Below are 18,691 nucleotides of genomic sequence, written 5' to 3' on the forward strand. Positions count from 1 at the left end.
GCTTGATGTTAATCTGCTAGTTAGCTACCTCAACACATTTTTTACTGAATGTGATTTATCTTCAATGCTCTTAAATAATAACTTCATAATATAGCCTAATACTCATAATCTTCTAACTCATGATATATGGCTAGCTGGACAGTGGCTTGTGTGGATTCTTTAGAAAATGGTGCTTATAACGAGTCTAGACTACCTGTGTTCATTGCTTAATTTGTAAATCATGAGTGGTGAGTGGAAAGGGGGAGTGACCTGTGGAGCTTTTAGGTACCGGAACACAAGAGGTTCTTTAAAACCTTTATAATAAAGGATTGCATGCATATCATCGCTGTGGCATAGAGCAGTAGAGTAGCGGTGCTTACAGAAGTTGCACACATATTTAATATCCTAGTGTCCCTGAAAAACGTGTCCTTTTATGAACACATTACATGCAATCTACATAATTTTACATGACTGGAGACTTTGGCAGAATATTTTTAAATACTGCACAGATGATCAAAATGACAGGCTACTTTGACACTGACAAAATGAGAATCTGAGAACATTAAAAACGCCCATGTCTTGAATCCATCAATAGCCTCGGCTTAAGTGTGTGGAGACACACCTATTGACAGTATGAGAAGGAAAGCACTAAAAAATCTTTCTAGTTCACTGACTCACCCAATGATGTGCAGCTCACTCGCTGGCTCGTGCCAAAAGCCTCTCTCAATAGGCCTGTTTGGAAGTTGCTAAAATATTTTTGCAGCCGATAGCAGAAAGATTAGTCTTCACTTTTCAGCAGGAACCATTTGCTTTCCAACCTGTGTTATCCCGCGAATGTATTTTAAATATTGTGAAAGGCCTGTTTAGTCTGCATGCTGTTCACTGACAGATTTCCCAACTGCAGGCTATACCTTGTTATTAGGCTACACACAGTACACAGACAGGCAATTTTTTTAAAGAAGATATTGATCCTCTGTGACTAAATTATAGGTCCACTCATGGTTTAGTAAGCTATTCTGAAAAATGTAATTTATTTCTGAACAAACAGCAGTAATTATATAACTTGCAAATTTATTTCAATTTATCAGCGTTTCTGCAACACCTCCAGCACCCTTCTCTCGGCTATAAGTAAAATAAGTAAATTCTATAAGTAAATACATTATAAAGTGCTGCTGTGCAGGCAAACATACCAAATATTGATGGTGATGTAAGTGTTATCTAGTGTTCATCAAAAGTTATGCTGCTGTGGCAGCACTGTTGATATTTAAACTTGGAAGCTTGCTACACACACTCAACCGGGGACCAGATTTGCGCATGCAATTCATACAGGGCAAACTGGGAAAAAGGCACAACCTGGTGCATGTGAGTTGTGGACCCAGCAGACCAACAGATGGGGTAGGGGTGGGCGAACTTGATGACGTCATGACGACTTGGGGACAGTGGGTTCAGAACAACAACAACAAAACTGTATACAATAAAATATATATACCACCACCCAAAAGAGCACCTGGTAAGAGGGAGGGCAAAGGGACAGGTGCTCGGGCACAGGTAGACCCCTATCTGTGCACGTAACAAGTGTACTGTCTTTACCATGACCTATACGGTTGTGCAGGTTGAAATGTCAGTGTGCTTTAGCATTAGAATGTTACGTGTGAGAAAGGTGTCAGAGTAAATAACTGTAAGGAGAGTTAGTCAGGAGTTGTATATACAGTGTGTGAGCTGCTTGACAGACAGGATGTGATACATCATGTCACAGCATTGATCATAGTGTAGGTTTGACTCTTACCCCTTGGCTGTCACTCACAGAGAACTCCACCTGCATCTCCGACTTGGTCTGGAAGAGATGGAGAGAGAGACAAGTCAGCATAACCCTTCATAGAGTATGTGAGGGAAGGAGGGAGGGAGTGTGGGGAGGGAAGGTGTGTGTCAAGGTTATTGTATTTTTGTGTTTTTATATTTTCATATATTTTTTTATTTGAAATACATACTTTTATTGGTCACTTACACATGGTTAGCAGATGTTAATGTGAGTGTAGTGAAATGCTTGCGCCTCTAGATCTGACTATTTATTCGTATTTATTTTTATTTCACCTTTATTTAACCAGGTAGGCTAGTTGAGAACAAGTTCTCATTTGCAACTGCAACCTGGCCAAGATAAAGCATAGCAGTGTGAACAGACAACACAGAGTTACACATGGAGTAAACAATTAACAAGTCAATAACACAGTAGAAAAAAAGAGAGTCTATATACATTGTGTGCAAAAGGCATGAGGAGGTAGGCGAATAATTACAATTTTGCAGATTAACACTGGAGTGATAAATGATCAGATGGTCATGTACAGGTAGAGATACTGGTGTGCAGAAGAGCAGAAAAGTAAATATATATAAACAGTATGGGGATGAGGTCGGTGAATTGGGTGGGCTATTTACCGGTAGACAATGTACAGCTGCAGCGATTGGTTAGCTGCTCAGATAGCAGATGTTTGAAGTTGGTGAGGGAGATAAAAGTCTCCAACTTCAGCGATTTTTGCAATTCGTTCCAGTCACAGGCAGCAGAGAACTGGAACGAAAGGCGGCCAAATGAGGTGTTGGCTTTAGGGATGATCAGTGAGATACACCTGCTGCAGCACGTGCTACAGGTGGGTGTTGCCATCGTGACCAGTGAACTGAGATAAGGCGGAGCTTTACCTAGCATGGACTTGTAGATGACCTGGAGCCAGTGGGTCTGGCGACGAATATGTGGCGAGGGCCAGCCGACTAGAGCATACAGGTCGCAGTGGTGGGTGGTATAAGGTGCTTTAGTAACAAAACGGATGGCACTGTGATGAACTGCATCCAGTTTGCAGAGTAGAGTATTGGAAGCTATTTTGTAGATGACATCGCCGAATTCGAGGATCGGTAGGATAGTCAGTTTTACTAGGGTACGTTTGGCAGCGTGAGTGAAGGAGGCTTTGTTGCGGAATAGAAAGCTGACTCTAGATTTGATTTTAGATTGGAGATGTTTGATATGAGTCTGGAAGGAGAGTTTACAGTCTAGCCAGACACCTAGGTACTTATAGATGTCCACATATTCTAGGTCGGAACCATCCAGGGTGGTGATGCTAGTCGGGCGTGCGGGTGCAGGCAGCGAACGGTTGAAAAGCATGCATTTGGTTTTACTAGCGTTTAAGAGCAGTTGGAGGCCAAGGGAAGGAGTGTTGTATGGCATTGAAGCTCATTTGGAGGTTAGACAGCACAGTGTCCATGTAACGGTTTTCTTGAGTTGAAGGAGAGGCGGACCAAAATACAGCGTGGTTTCTATTCATGAAAACTAAATAAATTAATAAAGAAAACTATACATGAATAAACTAACAAAACAATAAACGTGAGAAAACCTAAACAGCCCTATCTGTTGCAAACACATAGACAGGAATAATCACCCACAAACACACAGTGTATATACACGTCTATACACGATATACACGTCTGCGACGGGGCTGGTTTTCTTTATGTAATCCATGATTGACTGTACACCCTGTCACATACTGTACATCTCGTGTCTGAGCCGCTGAATTGTGACTCTACTTTGTCTCTATACTGACGCTCAGCTTGTTTGATTGCCTTGCGGAGGGAATAGCTACAGTGTTTGTAATTGGTCATGTTTCCATTCGCCTTGCCATGATTAAAAGCAGTGGTCCGCGCTTTCAGTTTTGCACGAATTCTGCCATCAATCCACAGTTTCTGGTTGGGGAAGGTTTTAATAGTCACCATTGGTACATTATCACTTATGCACTTGCTAATAAACTCGCTCATCGAATCAGCGTATACATCAATGTTGTTGTCCGATGCTATCGGGAACATATCCCAGACCACGTGATCGAAGCAATCTTGAAGAGTGGAATCAGATTGGTCGGACCAGCTTTGGACAGACCTGAGCACGGGCGTATCCTGTTTTAGTTTCTGTCTATAGGCTGTGAGAAACTAAATGGAGTCATGGTCAGATTTGCCGAAAGGAGGGCGAGGGAGGGCTTTGTATGCGTCGTGGAAGTTAGAGTAGCAATGATCCAGAATTGTGCCAGCCTGGATCGCACATTCGATATGCTGATAAAATGTAGGGAGCCTTGTTTTCAGATTAACCTTGATAAAATCCCCAGCTACAATAAATGTAGCCTCGGGATATATGGTTTCCAGTTTACATAGAGTCCAATGACGTTCTTTCAAGGTATCTGCTTGGGTGGAGATATACACGGCTGTGATTATAATTGAAGAGAATTCTCTTGGTAGATAATGCAGTCTGCATTTGATTGTCAGGAATTCTAGGTCAGCTGAACAAACTGACTTGAGTTCCTGTTTGTTGTTATGATCACACCACGACTCGTTAATCATAAGGCATACAATCCCGCACTTCTTTTTACCAGAGTGATGTTTGTTTTTGTCAACGCGATACGTGAAGAAACCGGGTCGCGGGTCATGTCATAGGTCAGGTTAGGTTTCAATTATAAAGTAAAACCCAAAATGACCTAATTTAAAAGGAATGGAGTGGCTGCGGATCTGACTTTTCTCGGACCTTGTTTTCTCCATACCAATGATCCCGAAGCTTCTGCACATGTGCGGAAAGAAACATGTGGTGAAAAGTCCGATACGCAGTCACGGCCTAAAAGTAATAGCCCATGTTTACACCAATCCAATGCATTTTAACTTTAGTAGTACATGTAAGAAGAATGAAGTTTACTACCTAGACAGTTGTTTCCCTGTTAGGTAGTGATTACTAGTAATAGTGATGCACAAGCTAGATCTATTTGAGACATATAAAAGATAGGCCTATTTGAAACACCGCCAGATTCTGTAGCTTGAAATCCCCCCCAAAGTTTTAAAACCCCATTGCAAACCCCACTCGATTTTTGCCCACAGTTAACAAAGCTAACTAAAACTGAACATTCATTATGTTTTTTTATTTTATTTTAGTTAGTTTTGGAGTAAAAGATAATTGTTTCTATTCTGAATAGAATAGAAATGTTTTTTAAAACATATTTGTTAATTATTTTATTTCAGTTTACTAAAATAGTTTTTTTCATAATCTGTTTTAATTTGAATTTTAGTTTAATATAATAACCTTTGTGTGTGAGCTTGTGCATTCATGCATGTGAATACAGTTTATTTAATTGAAATGTGATGATGTGTTTGTAAAGATTTTCTAAAACCCCATTCTTGCCAATTCCCATACAAATACACTTATTTCTCTTTCTCTTTTATTTGTCTTCTTCCAAGTTGTTCTTGGTCTTATTTTTTAAATTAATTTAACCTTTATTTAACTAGGCAAGTCAGTTTAAGCACAAATTCTTAGTTGCAATGACAGCCTATCCCAGTTAAACCCAGACGGCGCTGGGCCAATTGTGCACCGCCCTATCGGTCTCTCAATCACAGCCGGATGTGATGCAGCCTGGATTTGAACCAGTGCAATGAACCTCTTGCACTGAGATGCAGTGTCTTAGACCACTGTGCCACTCGGGAACACTGTAACATTCATCATTACACTCTTCCAAAGCCTCACTTCTCTCTGTTCCATCCCTCCTTTTCTGACATTCTTGTTCTTCTCATTAATGTGTGTGTGTGTATACCTGCATGTGTACGTGCAAGTGCCTGTGTGTGTGTGTGTGTCTTCTAACCTCGCGGTCCAGAGGCTGTCGTAGCCACACCACTCCTGTGTCTCTCGCCACGGCAAAGTACCTCATGGCCTCCTCTCCCACGACACCAAAGATGAGTGGCTCCTGTTCTGGGTCCAGAGCCTCTAGCTGGGTCACTGATGTGCCTGACATACACAGGGGGAAACATTGGTCGAACGTCAGTCAAAGGAAGACATTTTTTTTGGTCCAAAATGGCACCATATTCCCAATTTGGCACCCTATTCCCCACTAAATAGTGAATAGGTTGCCATTTCGGCCAGTGGTGGAAAAAGTAACTAATTGTTATACTTGAGTAAAAGGAAAGATACCTTAATAGAGAATGACTCAAGTAAAAGTGAAAGCAACCCAGTAAAATACTAAGGATCGACGATGGTAGACGAGAAGCAGGTACAGGAAGTGAACATCTAATTATCAACGGACACTTAACGACATGAATGCTGACACAGGGAACAAACGAGGGAGCAGACAGTTATACAGTGCCTTGCAAAAGTATTCATCCCCCTTGGTGTTTTTCCTATTTTGTTGCATTACAACCTGTAAGTTAAATTTATTTCATTTGGATTTCATGTAATGAACATAAATAGTTCAAATTGGTGAAGTGAAAGTAAAAAAATAACTTTTATCAAAATATTAGATAAATAAATAAAATGGAACAGTAGTGCATGCATATGTATTCACCCCCTTTGCTATGAAGCCCCTAAAAAATATCTGGTGTAACCAATTCACATAATTAGTAACGTAATTATGCACACAGGTGGACTTTATTAAGTGTCACATGATCCTAGTATATATACACCTGTTCTGAAAGGCCCCAGATTCTGCAACACCACTATGCAAGGCGCACCACCAAGCAAGCGGCACCATGAAGACAAAGGAGCTCTCCAATCAGGCCAGGAACAAAGTTGTGGAGAAGTACAGATCAGGGTTGACTTATAAAAAAACATCAGAAACGTTGAACATCATACGGAGCAACATCAAATCCATTATTAAAAAATTTAAAGAATATGGCACCACAACAAACCTGCCAAGAGAGGGCCGCCCACCAAAACTCATGGACCAGGAAAGGAGGGCATTAATCAGAGAGACAACAAAGAGTCTAAAGATAAACCTGAAGGAGCTGCAAAGCTCCATAGTGAAGATTGGAGTATCCTACCATAGGGCCACTTTAAGCCGTACACTCCACAGAGCTGGCCTTTACGGAAGATTGGCCAGAAAAAGCCACGATTAATAAAAAAATAAGCAAACACATTTGGTGTTTGCCAAAAGGCAAGTGGGAGACTCCCCAAACATATGGAAGAAGCTATTCTGGTCAGATGAGACTAAAATGTAGCTTTTTGGCCATAAAGGAAAACGTTATGTCTGGCGCAAACCCAGCACCTCTCATCGCCCCGAAAACACCATCCTCCAGTGAAGCATGGTGGTGGCAGCATCATGCTGTGAGGGTGATTTTCATTGGCAGGGACTGAGAAACTGGTCAGAATTGAAGGAATGATGGATGGCGCTAAATACAGGGAAATTCTTGAGGGAAAACGGTTTCAGTCTTCCAGAGATTTGAGACTAGGACAGAGGTTCACCTTCCAGCAGGACCATGAACCTAAGCATACTGATAAAGTAACACTCGAGTGGTGTAAGGGGAAACATTTAAATGTCTTGGAATGGCCTAGTCAAAGCACAGACCTCAATCCAATTGAGAATCTGTGGTATGACATAAAGATTGCTGTACAACAGCGGAACCCATCCAACTTGAAGGAGCTGGAGCAGTTCTGCCTTGAAGAATGGAAAAAAATTACAGTGGCTCGATGTGCCAAACTTATAGAGACATACCTCAAGAGACTTGCAGCAAATGGTGGCTCTACAAAGTATTGACTTTTTTTGGGGGGAGGGGGTGTGAATAGTTATGCACGCTCAAGTTTTTTTGTCTTATTTCTTGTTTGTTTCACAATAAAAAGTATTTTGCATCTTCAAAGAGGTAGGATAATTAATTTTAATTTTAAAAGTATCTCTGCTATGAAAAGTCTTAAGGGATTTCTCTTAACGAGTATCTCTGCTAATTTATATGATTCATTCCTTTATATAAATTAAAAAGTGGAATACAATGTACAATAACTTTAAGGATAAACGTTTAAAAGTATCTCTGCTATGAAATGTCTTCTCTTAACGAGTGGTGATACAAACCCCCCCCAAAATCTATTTTAATTCCAGGTTGTAAGGCAACAAAATAGGAAAAATGCCAAGTGGGGTGAATACTTTCGCAAGCCAATGTAGATGAGGCAATCAACAAAAGGGAAGGAGTCCAGGTGTGTACAATGAGCGCTACTGCGCGTAGTGATGGTGAACAGGTGTGCGTAATGAAGGGCAGCCTGGTGCCCTCGAGCGCCAGAGAGGGGGAGTGGGGAAAAGTATGACAGTACCCCCACCACAAAGCACACCGAGGCAAGAAGACCTCTTGAGACAGCTAAGGCGTGGAAGCACGACGAGCTAGCTGAGGCACCCCTGGTTCCTTTGGCGACGGCACCCCGACCCGATGTCACCAACCAAAAATCAAGGCCAGGTCGATTAGAAAGGCCTGCTCACAGAAGTGTTTTAGGGAGCGTTTGACAGTGATGAGGGGTGGTCGTTTGACTGCGGCTCCGTAGCGGATACAGGCAATGAGGCAGTGGTCGCTGAGATCCTGATTGAAGACAGCGGAGGTGTATTTGGAGGGCCAGTTGGCCAGGATGACGTCTATGAGGGTGCCCTTGCTTACAGAGTTAGGGTTGTACCTGGTGGGTTCCTTGATGATTTGTGTGAGATTGAGGGCATCTAGCTTAGATTGTAGGACTGCCGGGGTGTTAAGCATATCCCAGTTTAGGTCACCTAACAGAACAAACTCTGAAGCTAGATGGGGGCAATCAATTCACAAATGTTGTCCAGGGCACAGCTGGGAGCTGAGGGGGTCGGTAGCAGGCGGCAACAGTGAGCGACTTATTTCTGGAGAGAGTAATTTTCAGAATTAGTAGTTCGAACTGTTTGGGTATGGACCTGGAAAGTATGACATTACTTTGCAGGCTATCTCTGCAGTAGACTGCAACTCCTCCCCCTTTGGCAGTTCTATCTTGACGGAAGATGTTATAGTTGGGTATGGAAATCTCAGAATTTTTGGTGGCCTTCCTGAGCCAGGACTCAGACACGGCAAGGACATCAGGGTTAGCAGAGTGTGCTAAAGCGGTGAGTAAAACAAACTTAGGGAGGAGGCTTCTGATGTTGACATGCATGAAACCAAGGCTTTTTCGATCACAGAAGTCAACAAATGAGGGTGTCTGGGGACATGCAGGGCCTGGGTTTACCTCCACATCACCCGCGGAACAGAGAAGGAGTAGTATGAGGGTGCGGCTAAAGGCTATCAAAACTGGTCGCCTAGAGCATTGGGGCCAGAGAATAAGAGGAGCAGGTTTCTGGGCATGGTAGAATATATTCAGGGCATAATGCGCAGACAGGGGTATGGTGGGGTGCGGGTACAGCGGAGGTAAGCCCAGGCACTGGGTGATGATGAGAGAGGTTGTATCTCTGGACATGCTAGTTGTAATGGGTGAGGTCACCACAAGTGTGGGAGGTGGGACAAAGGAGGTATCAGGGGTATGAAGAGTGGAACTAGGCGCTCCATTGTGAACTAAAACAATGATAACTAACCTGAACAACAGTATACAAGGCATATTGACATTTGAGAGAGACATACAGCGAGGCATACAGTAATCACAGGTGTTGAATTGGGAAAGCTAGCTTAAACAGTAGGTGAGACAACAACAGCTAATCGGCTAGCACAACAACAGCAGGTAAAATGGCGTTGACTAGGCAAGTATTGAAAGTAAAAGTAGAAGTATAAATTATTTAAAATTCCTTATATTAAGCAAACTAGGCGGAAAAATGTTCATGTTATTTTAATGTATGGATAGCCAGTGGCACACACCAAAACTCAGATATAATTTACAAATTAAACATGTGTGTTTAGTGAGTCCGCCAGATCAGAGGCAGTAGGATTACCAGGGATGTTCTCTTGATAAGTGTGTGAATTGGACCATTTTTCTGTCCTACTAAGCATTCAAAATGTAACGAGTACTTTTGGGTGTCAGAGAAAATGTATGGAGTAAAAAGTACATCATTTTATTTTGGAATGTAGTGAAGTAAAAGTTGTAAAAAAAATGTATAGTATAAAAAGTATAAATAGTAAAGCAAACTACACATGAAAAACTACTTAAGTAGTACTTTAAAGTATTTTTACTTAAGTACTTTACACCGCTGAATTTTGTACCCAATGTTACCATATGAAGAAACAAAAAAGGCAGTAAAGCTGTGTTACTTTTTCCATACCAGTACAATAGCGTTCATGAAAATACTGTTTTAATTTTATTTTATTTAACCTTTATTTAACTAGGCAGGTCATTTATGAACAAATTCTCATTTACAGGGGCCTGGGATTAAACTAATAAATACAATATAACTATAGGACAAAACACACATCACAACAAGAGAGACACAACACTACATAAAGAGACAACAACATAACAAGGTAGCAACACAACATGACAGCAACATGGTAGCAACACAACATGGTAGCAGCACAAAAACATGATACAAACATTATTGGGCAGTCAACAGCACAAAGATCAAGATGGTAGAGACAACAATACATCATACAAAGCAGCCACAACTGTCAGTAAGAATGTCCATGATTGAATCTTTGAATGAAGAGATTGAGATAAAAATGTCCAGTTTGAGTGTTTGTTGCAGCTCGTTCCAGTCGCTAGCTGCAGCGAACTGATCGAGGAGCGACCCAGGGATGTGTGTGTTCTTTGGGGACCTTTAACAGAATGTGACTTGCAGAATGGGTGTTGTATGTGGAGGATGAGGGCTGGAGTATATATCGCAGATGGGGGGAGTGAGGCCTAAGAGGGTTTTATAAAGAAGCATCAAACAGTGGGTCTTGCGACGGGTGTACAGAGATGACCAGTTTACAGAGGAGTATAGAGTGCAGTGATGTGTCCTATGAGAAGCATTGGTGGCAAATCTGATGGCCGAATGGTAAAGAACATCTAGCTGCTCGAGAACACCCTTACCTGCTGATCTACACATTATGTCCCCGTAATCTAGCATGGGTAGGATGGTCATCTGTATCAGGGTTAGTTTGGCAACTGGGGTGAAAGAGGAGCGATTACGATAGAGGAAACAGCGTCTAGATTTAGCTTTAGCCTGCAGCTTTGATATGTGCTGAGAAAAGGACAGTGCACCTTCTAGCCATACTCCCAAGTACTTGTATGCGGTGACTACCCCAAGCTCTAAACCCTTAGAGGTAGTAATAACACCTGTGGGAAGAGGGGCATTCTTCTTACCAAGCCATATGACCTTCGTTTTGGAGGTGTTCAGAAAAAGGTTATGGATCGAGAAAGCTTCTTGGACACAAAGAAAGCTTTGTTGTAGAGCACTTAGCACAAAATCCAGGGAGGGGCCAGCTGAGTATAAGACTGTATCATCTGCATATACATGGATAAGAGAGCTTCCTACTGCCTGAGCTATGTTGTTGATGTAAATTGAGAAGAGCGAGTGACCTAGGATTGAGCCTTGGGGTACTCCCTTGGTGACAGGCAGTGGCTGAGACAGCAGATTTTCTGACTTTATACACTGCATTCTTTGAGAGAGGTCATTAGCAAACCAGGCCAAAGACCCCTCAGAGACACCAATGCTCCTGGAATGGTCTACCGTATCAAAAGCTTTGGCCACTCAATAAAAATAGCAGCACAATATTGCTTAGAATCACCTTTAACCTTTAAGATTGCAGTGACACATCCATAACCTGAGCGGAAACCAGATTGCACACCCAAAATAATACTATAGACATAAAGTAAGCCAGTCAGTTGATTATTGACAAGTTTTTCCAACACTTTTGATAAAGGAAAATAGAAATATGCCTATAACAGTTAGGATCAGCTTGACCCCCCCTTAAATAAAACACAAACTGTGGCTGCCTTCCAAGCAATGGGAACCTCCCCAGAAAGGAGAGACACTTATTGGCTCTTCCTACTGTACACTGATTTCTCTAATATAACAAATCAAAAACAATCAATACACATCTCCAAACTTTTGTTCAATTATGAGGAGAGGTTTGAAAAAGGCTTTATTAAAGCAAACACACACACACACACACACACACACACACACACACACACACACACACACACACACACACACACACACACACACACACACACACACATTCGACAACTTTTTCAAGTCCTGGACTTTCAAACACTGGCATAGGGAGGAAACATGTAAATATTTACACACAGCACACAGACAGCATGCCCACATAGCCGCATAGAGAGAACACATACACAAATAAAACAAACACACTTACTCACACACACACACACACACAGTGAGGTTAGGAGGGTAGAGTGATTTTAATTGGAGAGCTGCAGCGGTTCAGAGGCTTCATTCATCACAGACCAGAGCAACACACACACTCACTCTCTCTCTCTCTCACTCTCTCTCTCTCCCACACGCATCCCGAGGACCAGACAGGATGGCTAATCAAACCCAGGGGTGGAGCAGTGACAGGTTGGCTAATCCAACATGCTGGACATGTGTCAGGGTGGATCCAGGGTAGGCAGAGTCCAGGGCATGGGCCTCGGGATGTGTGTGTGTGCATGCATGAATGTGAGAGAGTGTGTGTGTGGAGGGTATCTAATCAGGGTGAGGGGCGGGGTGGGGCGGGGGGATAGGGGCTCATTATGGTACAGTTAAACTGAAGTGGAGATAGGGAGCCACTGAGGGAGAGATAGGGTCTGGTAGAGTTACCCACACGGAGAACATGAAGGGCCATTAAGAGGATTTATTAACGTGGTGCTGTGTAGTGTATTAACCAGCATTGCACACACACTCACACACATGCACACACAGGCAGGCAAACACACACACAGGCAGGCACATGCACACACACACAGGCACACATACACATGACCCCCCACACACACTAATATGCAGTATTATCTCCATACCTTCCTACCTCTCTTCCTCTCTCTCCACCACTGCAGGTAGTCCATTAGAGATAGTACTTTAGAGATACAACTAAATCAAGCCACTTCCAGGACCTGACTGCTTAACACAAAGACCAATTAGGCCCCACAATCACACACCCCTCTCTTTTTATTAATACACCCCATTTTCCTCATGAAAGGGAGGCAAAAATTACTAATTAATATAACGATTTATGAACCCCTCTCATTGTGTCTAATGAGATTTATGCAAATTCCTCTGCTTTCAATATGATTTATAATTTGGTCGAAGAGGGTTGAAATTAAGCATTTTACTGCACATTCATCAATAATAACGACCTAACTCACCCTATCCCGCTCTCTCTCTCTCTCTTCCATTGAAAAATAAATGTCCACTGCATGTGGGAAGACATGGTTATGTCCCAGCATATGAGTGAAGAGTAACAAATGGTGCCTTCATACCAGGACCCTGTCTCTACTAGCCACGGTAATGTGGAAGATTAACTCCTACCAAGGGAAAGAGCATGTGATTGAGTATAGAACATTAAGTGTAAAGGGTTCTTTGCTGTGAGTATAAGTGAGAGTGTGCATGAGTAGGAGGCCTCGTGTGCTTGTTTAGCCTAAACTATGTATGCATTGTTTTAAGAATGTATTACTACACATGCAGGGGTGTACATGTGTGTTGACATGCACTCTTGAGTGATGTGTGTGTGTGTGTGTGTGTGTGTGTGTGTCTATTTTTGCATGCCTATGTGCATGTGCATTCTTGTTTGCAAGTGTGTGGTGCAGTGAGGGCAACCTGTTGGTGCTTATCTGTAACAGTGAGGCACCCAGCCCTTTCCCTGACAAATGATGCTATTTAGCAGCAAGTGATGCAAGTATTACTGTTATGAATGATGCAGTGCACATTAACAGTTCCCCTCCTCCATCTCTCGAGTCCTGCTACTCGGACAAGAGCAATGGGCTCGGGAATCATCTCTCTCTTTCTCTCTCTCTCTCGTCTATCTCCCTGCCCTTTGCAACAATCTGACACTGTCAATGGAGAGACCAAACCAGGCCAAACTGAGGTGAGCAGAATGAGATCATACAAGGCCGACCAGGGTAGAAACAGACAGGGTTAAAGAAGACATGATTGGGCCAGAGAGAGAGCATCCTCATTTTCAAATGCATGACCCGAACCAAACTGAGCTGGCTCTGAGAATTTATTTTCCCATTGTCCTTTTCAGCACAATTCTAGCAACTACAGTAACCAAGCTAGTACAGCTTGCTTTGGCTATGTTTGGCTTAGTAGTGCAAAAACGGTATAAATCCTCTTGATGCTATGGGGGCGTTATTTCATTTTTGGACAAAAAGACGTGCCCGTTTTAAGCGCAATATTTTGTCACAAAAAGATGCTCGACTATGCATATAATTGGTAGCTTTGGAAAGAAAACACTCTGACGTTTCCAGAACTGCAAAGATATTCTCTGTGCGTGCCCTAGAACGTGAGCTACGGGCAAAACCAAGATGAAACGGCATCCAGGAAATGAGCAGGATTTTTGAGGCTCCGTTTTCCATTGTCTCCTTATATGGCTGTGAATGCGAGAGGAATGAGCCTGCCCTTTCTGTCGTTTCCCCAAGGTGTCTGCAGCATTGTGACGTATTTGTAGGCATATCATTGGAAGATTGACCATAAGAGACCACATTTACCAGGTGTCCGCCCGGTGTCCTGCGCCGAAATTGGTGCGCAAACCTCAGCTGCAAGTATTTTTCCATGGAATTCAGAGAAGAATGCAGACTTCCACGAACGATATATCAATGAAGAGATATGTGAAAAAACACCTTGTGGATTGATTCCAAACAACGTTTGCCATGTTTCGGTCGATATTATGGAGTTAATTCTGAAAAAGTTTGACGTTGTTGGTGACTGAATTTTCGGTTCGTTTCGGTAGCCGAATGTGATGTACAAAACGGAGCGATTTCTCCTACACAAAGATTCTTTCAGGAAAAACTGAACATTTGCTATGTAACTGAGTCTCCTCATTGAAAACATCTGAAGCTCTTCAAAGGTAAATGATTTTATTTATTTGGTTATCTGGTTTTTGTGAAAATGTTGCGTGCTAAATGCTACTCAAAATGCTAAGCTAGCTTTGAATACTCTTACACAAAGTAGTGAATTGCTATGGTTCAAAAGCATATTTTGAAAATCTGAGATGACAGTGTTGTTAAGAAAAGGCTAAGCTTGAGAGCAGGCGCATTATTTTCATTTTATTTGCGATTTTCAGAAATCGTTAACGTTGCATTATGCTAATGAGCCTGAGGCTTTATTCACGATCCCGGATCCGGGATGGGGAGTATCAAGAGGATAAGTGAGAAGGCACCAATAACAATGATTACCAATTTTACTTCAAATTCTGACGTTTATATACATTTCTCCAAACATTTAATTTCGAGGTTGCAACGACGTTCTTCGTTCATCCTTAATACGCGGCTCCTCTTTGGGCTGCTCCTGCCTGTTGACACGCTGCTCGGTCCGTGTGTGGTGGGTGATTCTGTAACGACGTTCTTCGTTTGTCGAAAGAGAGTCGGACCGAAATGCAGCGTGTTGGTTACTCATGTTTTTTAATAGACAAAAGACGAATACATGAAATAACAAAAACAACAAACGGAACGTGAAAAACCTATACAGCCTGTCTGGTGAACACTAACACAGAGACAGGAACAATCACCCACGAAATACAAAGTGAAACCCAGGCTACCTAAATACGGTTCCCAATCAGAGACAACGAGAATCACCTGACTCTGATTGAGAACCGCCTCAGGCAGCCAAACCTATGTAACACACACCCCTAATCAGCTACAATCCCAATAACTAAAAAACCCCACTAAGAATTACAACAAACAATAAACCCATGTCACACCCTGACCAACAAATTAACTAAAACACAAAATACTAAGACCAAGGCGTGACAGAACCCCCCCCCTAAGGTGCGGACTCCCGAATACACCTCAAAACCATAGGGAGGGTCCGGGTGGGCGTCTGTCCATGGTGGCGGTTCCGGCTCGGGACGTGGACCCCACTCCATAAATGTCATAGTTCCTCCCCTTCGCGTCCTGGGATAATCTACCCTCTCCGCCGACCATGGCCGAATAGTCCTCACCCAGAACCCCACTGAACAGAGGAGCAGCTCGTGACTGAGGGGCAGCTCGGGACTGAGGCAGCTCGGGAATGAGGGGCAGCTCGGGACTGAGGGGCAGCTCGGAACTGAGGGGCAGCTCGGGACTGAGGGGCAGCTCGGGACTGAGGGGCAGCCCAGCACTGAGAGGCAGCCCAGCATTGAGAAGAAGCCCAGTACTGAGAAGAAGCCCAGTACTGAGATGAAGCCCAGCCAGGCGGTTGAATCCGGCAGATCCTGGCTGACTGGCGGATCCTGGCTGACTGGCGGATCCTGGCTGACTGGCGGATCCTGGCTGACTGGCAGATCCTGGCCGACTAGCAGATCTGGCAGATCCTGGCCGACTGGCGGATCCTGGCTGACTAGCAGATCTGGCAGATCCTGGCTGACTGGCGGATCCTGGCTGACTGGCGGATCTGGAAGAGTCTGGTTGACTGGCAGATCTGGAAGAGTCTGGTTGACTGGCAGATCTGGAAGAGTCTGGCTGAATAGCAGATCTGGAAGAGTCTGGCTGACTGGCAGATCTGGAAGAGTCTGGCTGACTGACGGCTCTGGCTGCTTCATGCTGACTGGCGGCTCTGGCTGCTCCATGCTGACTGGCGGCTCTGACTGCTCCATGCTGACTGGCGGCTCTGGCTGCTCCATGCTGACTGGCGGCTCTGACTGTTCCATGCAGACTAACAGCTTTGGCAGCTCCTTGCAGACTGGCAGCTCCTTGCAGACTGGCAGCTCCTTGCAGACTGGCAGCTCCTTGCAGACTGGCAGCTCTATGCAGACTGGCAACTCCATGCAGACTGGCAACTCCATGCAGACTGGCAACTCCATGCAGACTGGCAACTCTGGCTGCTCCAAGCAGACCGACAGCTCTGGCTGCCCCATGCAGACTGGCAGCTCTGGCTGCCCCATGCAGACTGGCGGCTCTGGCTGCTCCATGCAGACTGGCAGCTCCTTGCAGACTGGCAGCTCTAGGTGCTCCAAGCAGACTGACAGCTCCGGCTGCCCCATGCAGACTGGCAGCTCTGGCTGCCCCATGCAGACTGGCAGCTCTGGCTTCTCCATGCAGACTGGCAGCTCCTTGCAGACTGGCAGCTCTAGCTGCTCCAAGCAGACTGACAGCTCCGGCTGCCCCATGCAGACTGGCAGCTCTAGCTGCTCCATGCAGACTGGCAGCTCTGGCTGCTCCATGCAGACTGGCAACTCTGGCTGCTCCAAGCAGACTGACAGATCTGGCTGCTCCAAGCAGACTGACAGCTCTGGCTGCCTCATGCAGACTGGCAGCTCTAGCTGCTCTATGCAGACTGGCAGCTCCATACAGGCAGGAGGCTCCGACAGCGCTGTAGAGGAGGAAGGCTCTAGAAACGCTGAACAGGCGGGAGACTCCGACAGCGCAGGAGAGGGAGAAAGCGCTGGCTGCGCTGAACAGGCGAGGCGCACTGAAGGCCTGATGCTTGGTGCTGGCACTGGTGGTATTGGGCCGAGGACATGCACAGGAAGCCTAGTGCGGGGAGCTGCTACCGGAGGGCTGGGGTGTGGAGGTGGTACTGGATAGAGGACACGCACAGGAAGCCTGGTGCGGGGAGCTACCATCAGAGGACTGGTGTGTGAAGGTGGTACAGGATGGACTGGACCGTGAAGGTGTACTGGAGAGCCTGAGAGCAGGACTGGCACAGGACGTGCAAGGCTAGGTAGGTACACAGGAGGCCTAGTGCGTGAGGCTGGCACATTTTTCACCAGCCGACTAACACGCACCTCAGGACTAGTATGGAGCGCTGACCCAGGTGCCATTAAATCCCCGACGCGCTCCGTCGGACGAATATTGTACCTAAAGCACCAAACTAGCAACTCCCTCATTACTTTCTCCTCCAATTTCCCCATTAACTCCTTCACAGTCTCTGCTTCGCTCAACTCCAACACCGGTTCTGGTCTCCTCCTTGGCTCTTCATGATAAACAGGGAGAGTTGGCTCAGGTCTGTCTCCTGACTCAGCCACTCCCCCTCTGAGCCCCCTCCCAATAATTTTTTGGGGCTTCGCTCTGCGCCGCCGTGTCTTTTTTTTCCGACTCCATTCTCCTATAGCCCTCTTCGCACTGCTCCAGCAAATCCCAGGCGGGCTCCGGCACTCTCTCTGGGTCGGCCGCCCACCTGTCTATTTCTTCCCACGTCGTATAATCCATACTGTACTCCTTTCTGGGCTGCTCCTGTTTCCTCTTCGCCTGCTGCACCTTTGGGCGGCTACACTCCCCTGGTTTAGCCCAGGGTCCTCTCCCGTCAAGGATTTCCTCACATGTCCAGAAATCCTTAATACGCGGCTCCTCTTTGGGCTGCTCCTGCCTGTTGACACGCTGCTCGGTCCGTGTGTGGTGGGTGATTCTGTAACGACGTTCTTCGTTTGTCGAAAGAGAGTCGGACCGAAATGCAGCGTGTTGGTTACTCATGTTTTTTAATAGACAAAAGACGAATACATGAAATAACAAAAACAACAAACGGAACGTGAAAAACCTATACAGCCTGTCTGGTGAACACTAACACAGAGACAGGAACAATCACCCACGAAATACAAAGTGAAACCCAGGCTACCTAAATACGGTTCCCAATCAGAGACAACGAGAATCACCTGACTCTGATTGAGAACCGCCTCAGGCAGCCAAACCTATGTAACACACACCCCTAATCAGCTACAATCCCAATAACTAAAAAACCCCACTAAGTATTACAACAAACAATAAACCCATGTCACACCCTGGCCTGACCAACTAATTAACTAAAACACAAAATACTAAGACCAAGGCGTGACAGAGGTTGTGCCAAACGTCACATTTTTAAGTGTTTTATACACCCTGGATTGGTCCTCCTGCTCCGCATCGTTC

The 18,691-nt window shown here is 44.7% G+C and overlaps 1 protein-coding gene across 1 annotated transcript in view; it reads right to left on the reverse strand.

The window, feature by feature from the left end:
• cdh23 (cadherin-related 23) overlaps positions 1 to 18,691 on the reverse strand; it is a 688,999-nt gene that overhangs the window by 475,540 nt on the left and 194,768 nt on the right. The window contains exons 4-5 of the mRNA XM_064931960.1: positions 5,625 to 5,767; positions 1,766 to 1,813 (exon numbers count right to left, since the gene is read on the reverse strand). Of these exons, the coding sequence (XP_064788032.1) occupies positions 1,766 to 1,813; positions 5,625 to 5,767 (191 nt within the window). The remainder of the gene's footprint in view (positions 1 to 1,765; positions 1,814 to 5,624; positions 5,768 to 18,691) is intronic.

This window comes from Oncorhynchus masou, chromosome 23, assembly GCF_036934945.1.
Source record: "Oncorhynchus masou masou isolate Uvic2021 chromosome 23, UVic_Omas_1.1, whole genome shotgun sequence".
NCBI lineage: Eukaryota > Metazoa > Chordata > Actinopteri > Salmoniformes > Salmonidae > Oncorhynchus > Oncorhynchus masou.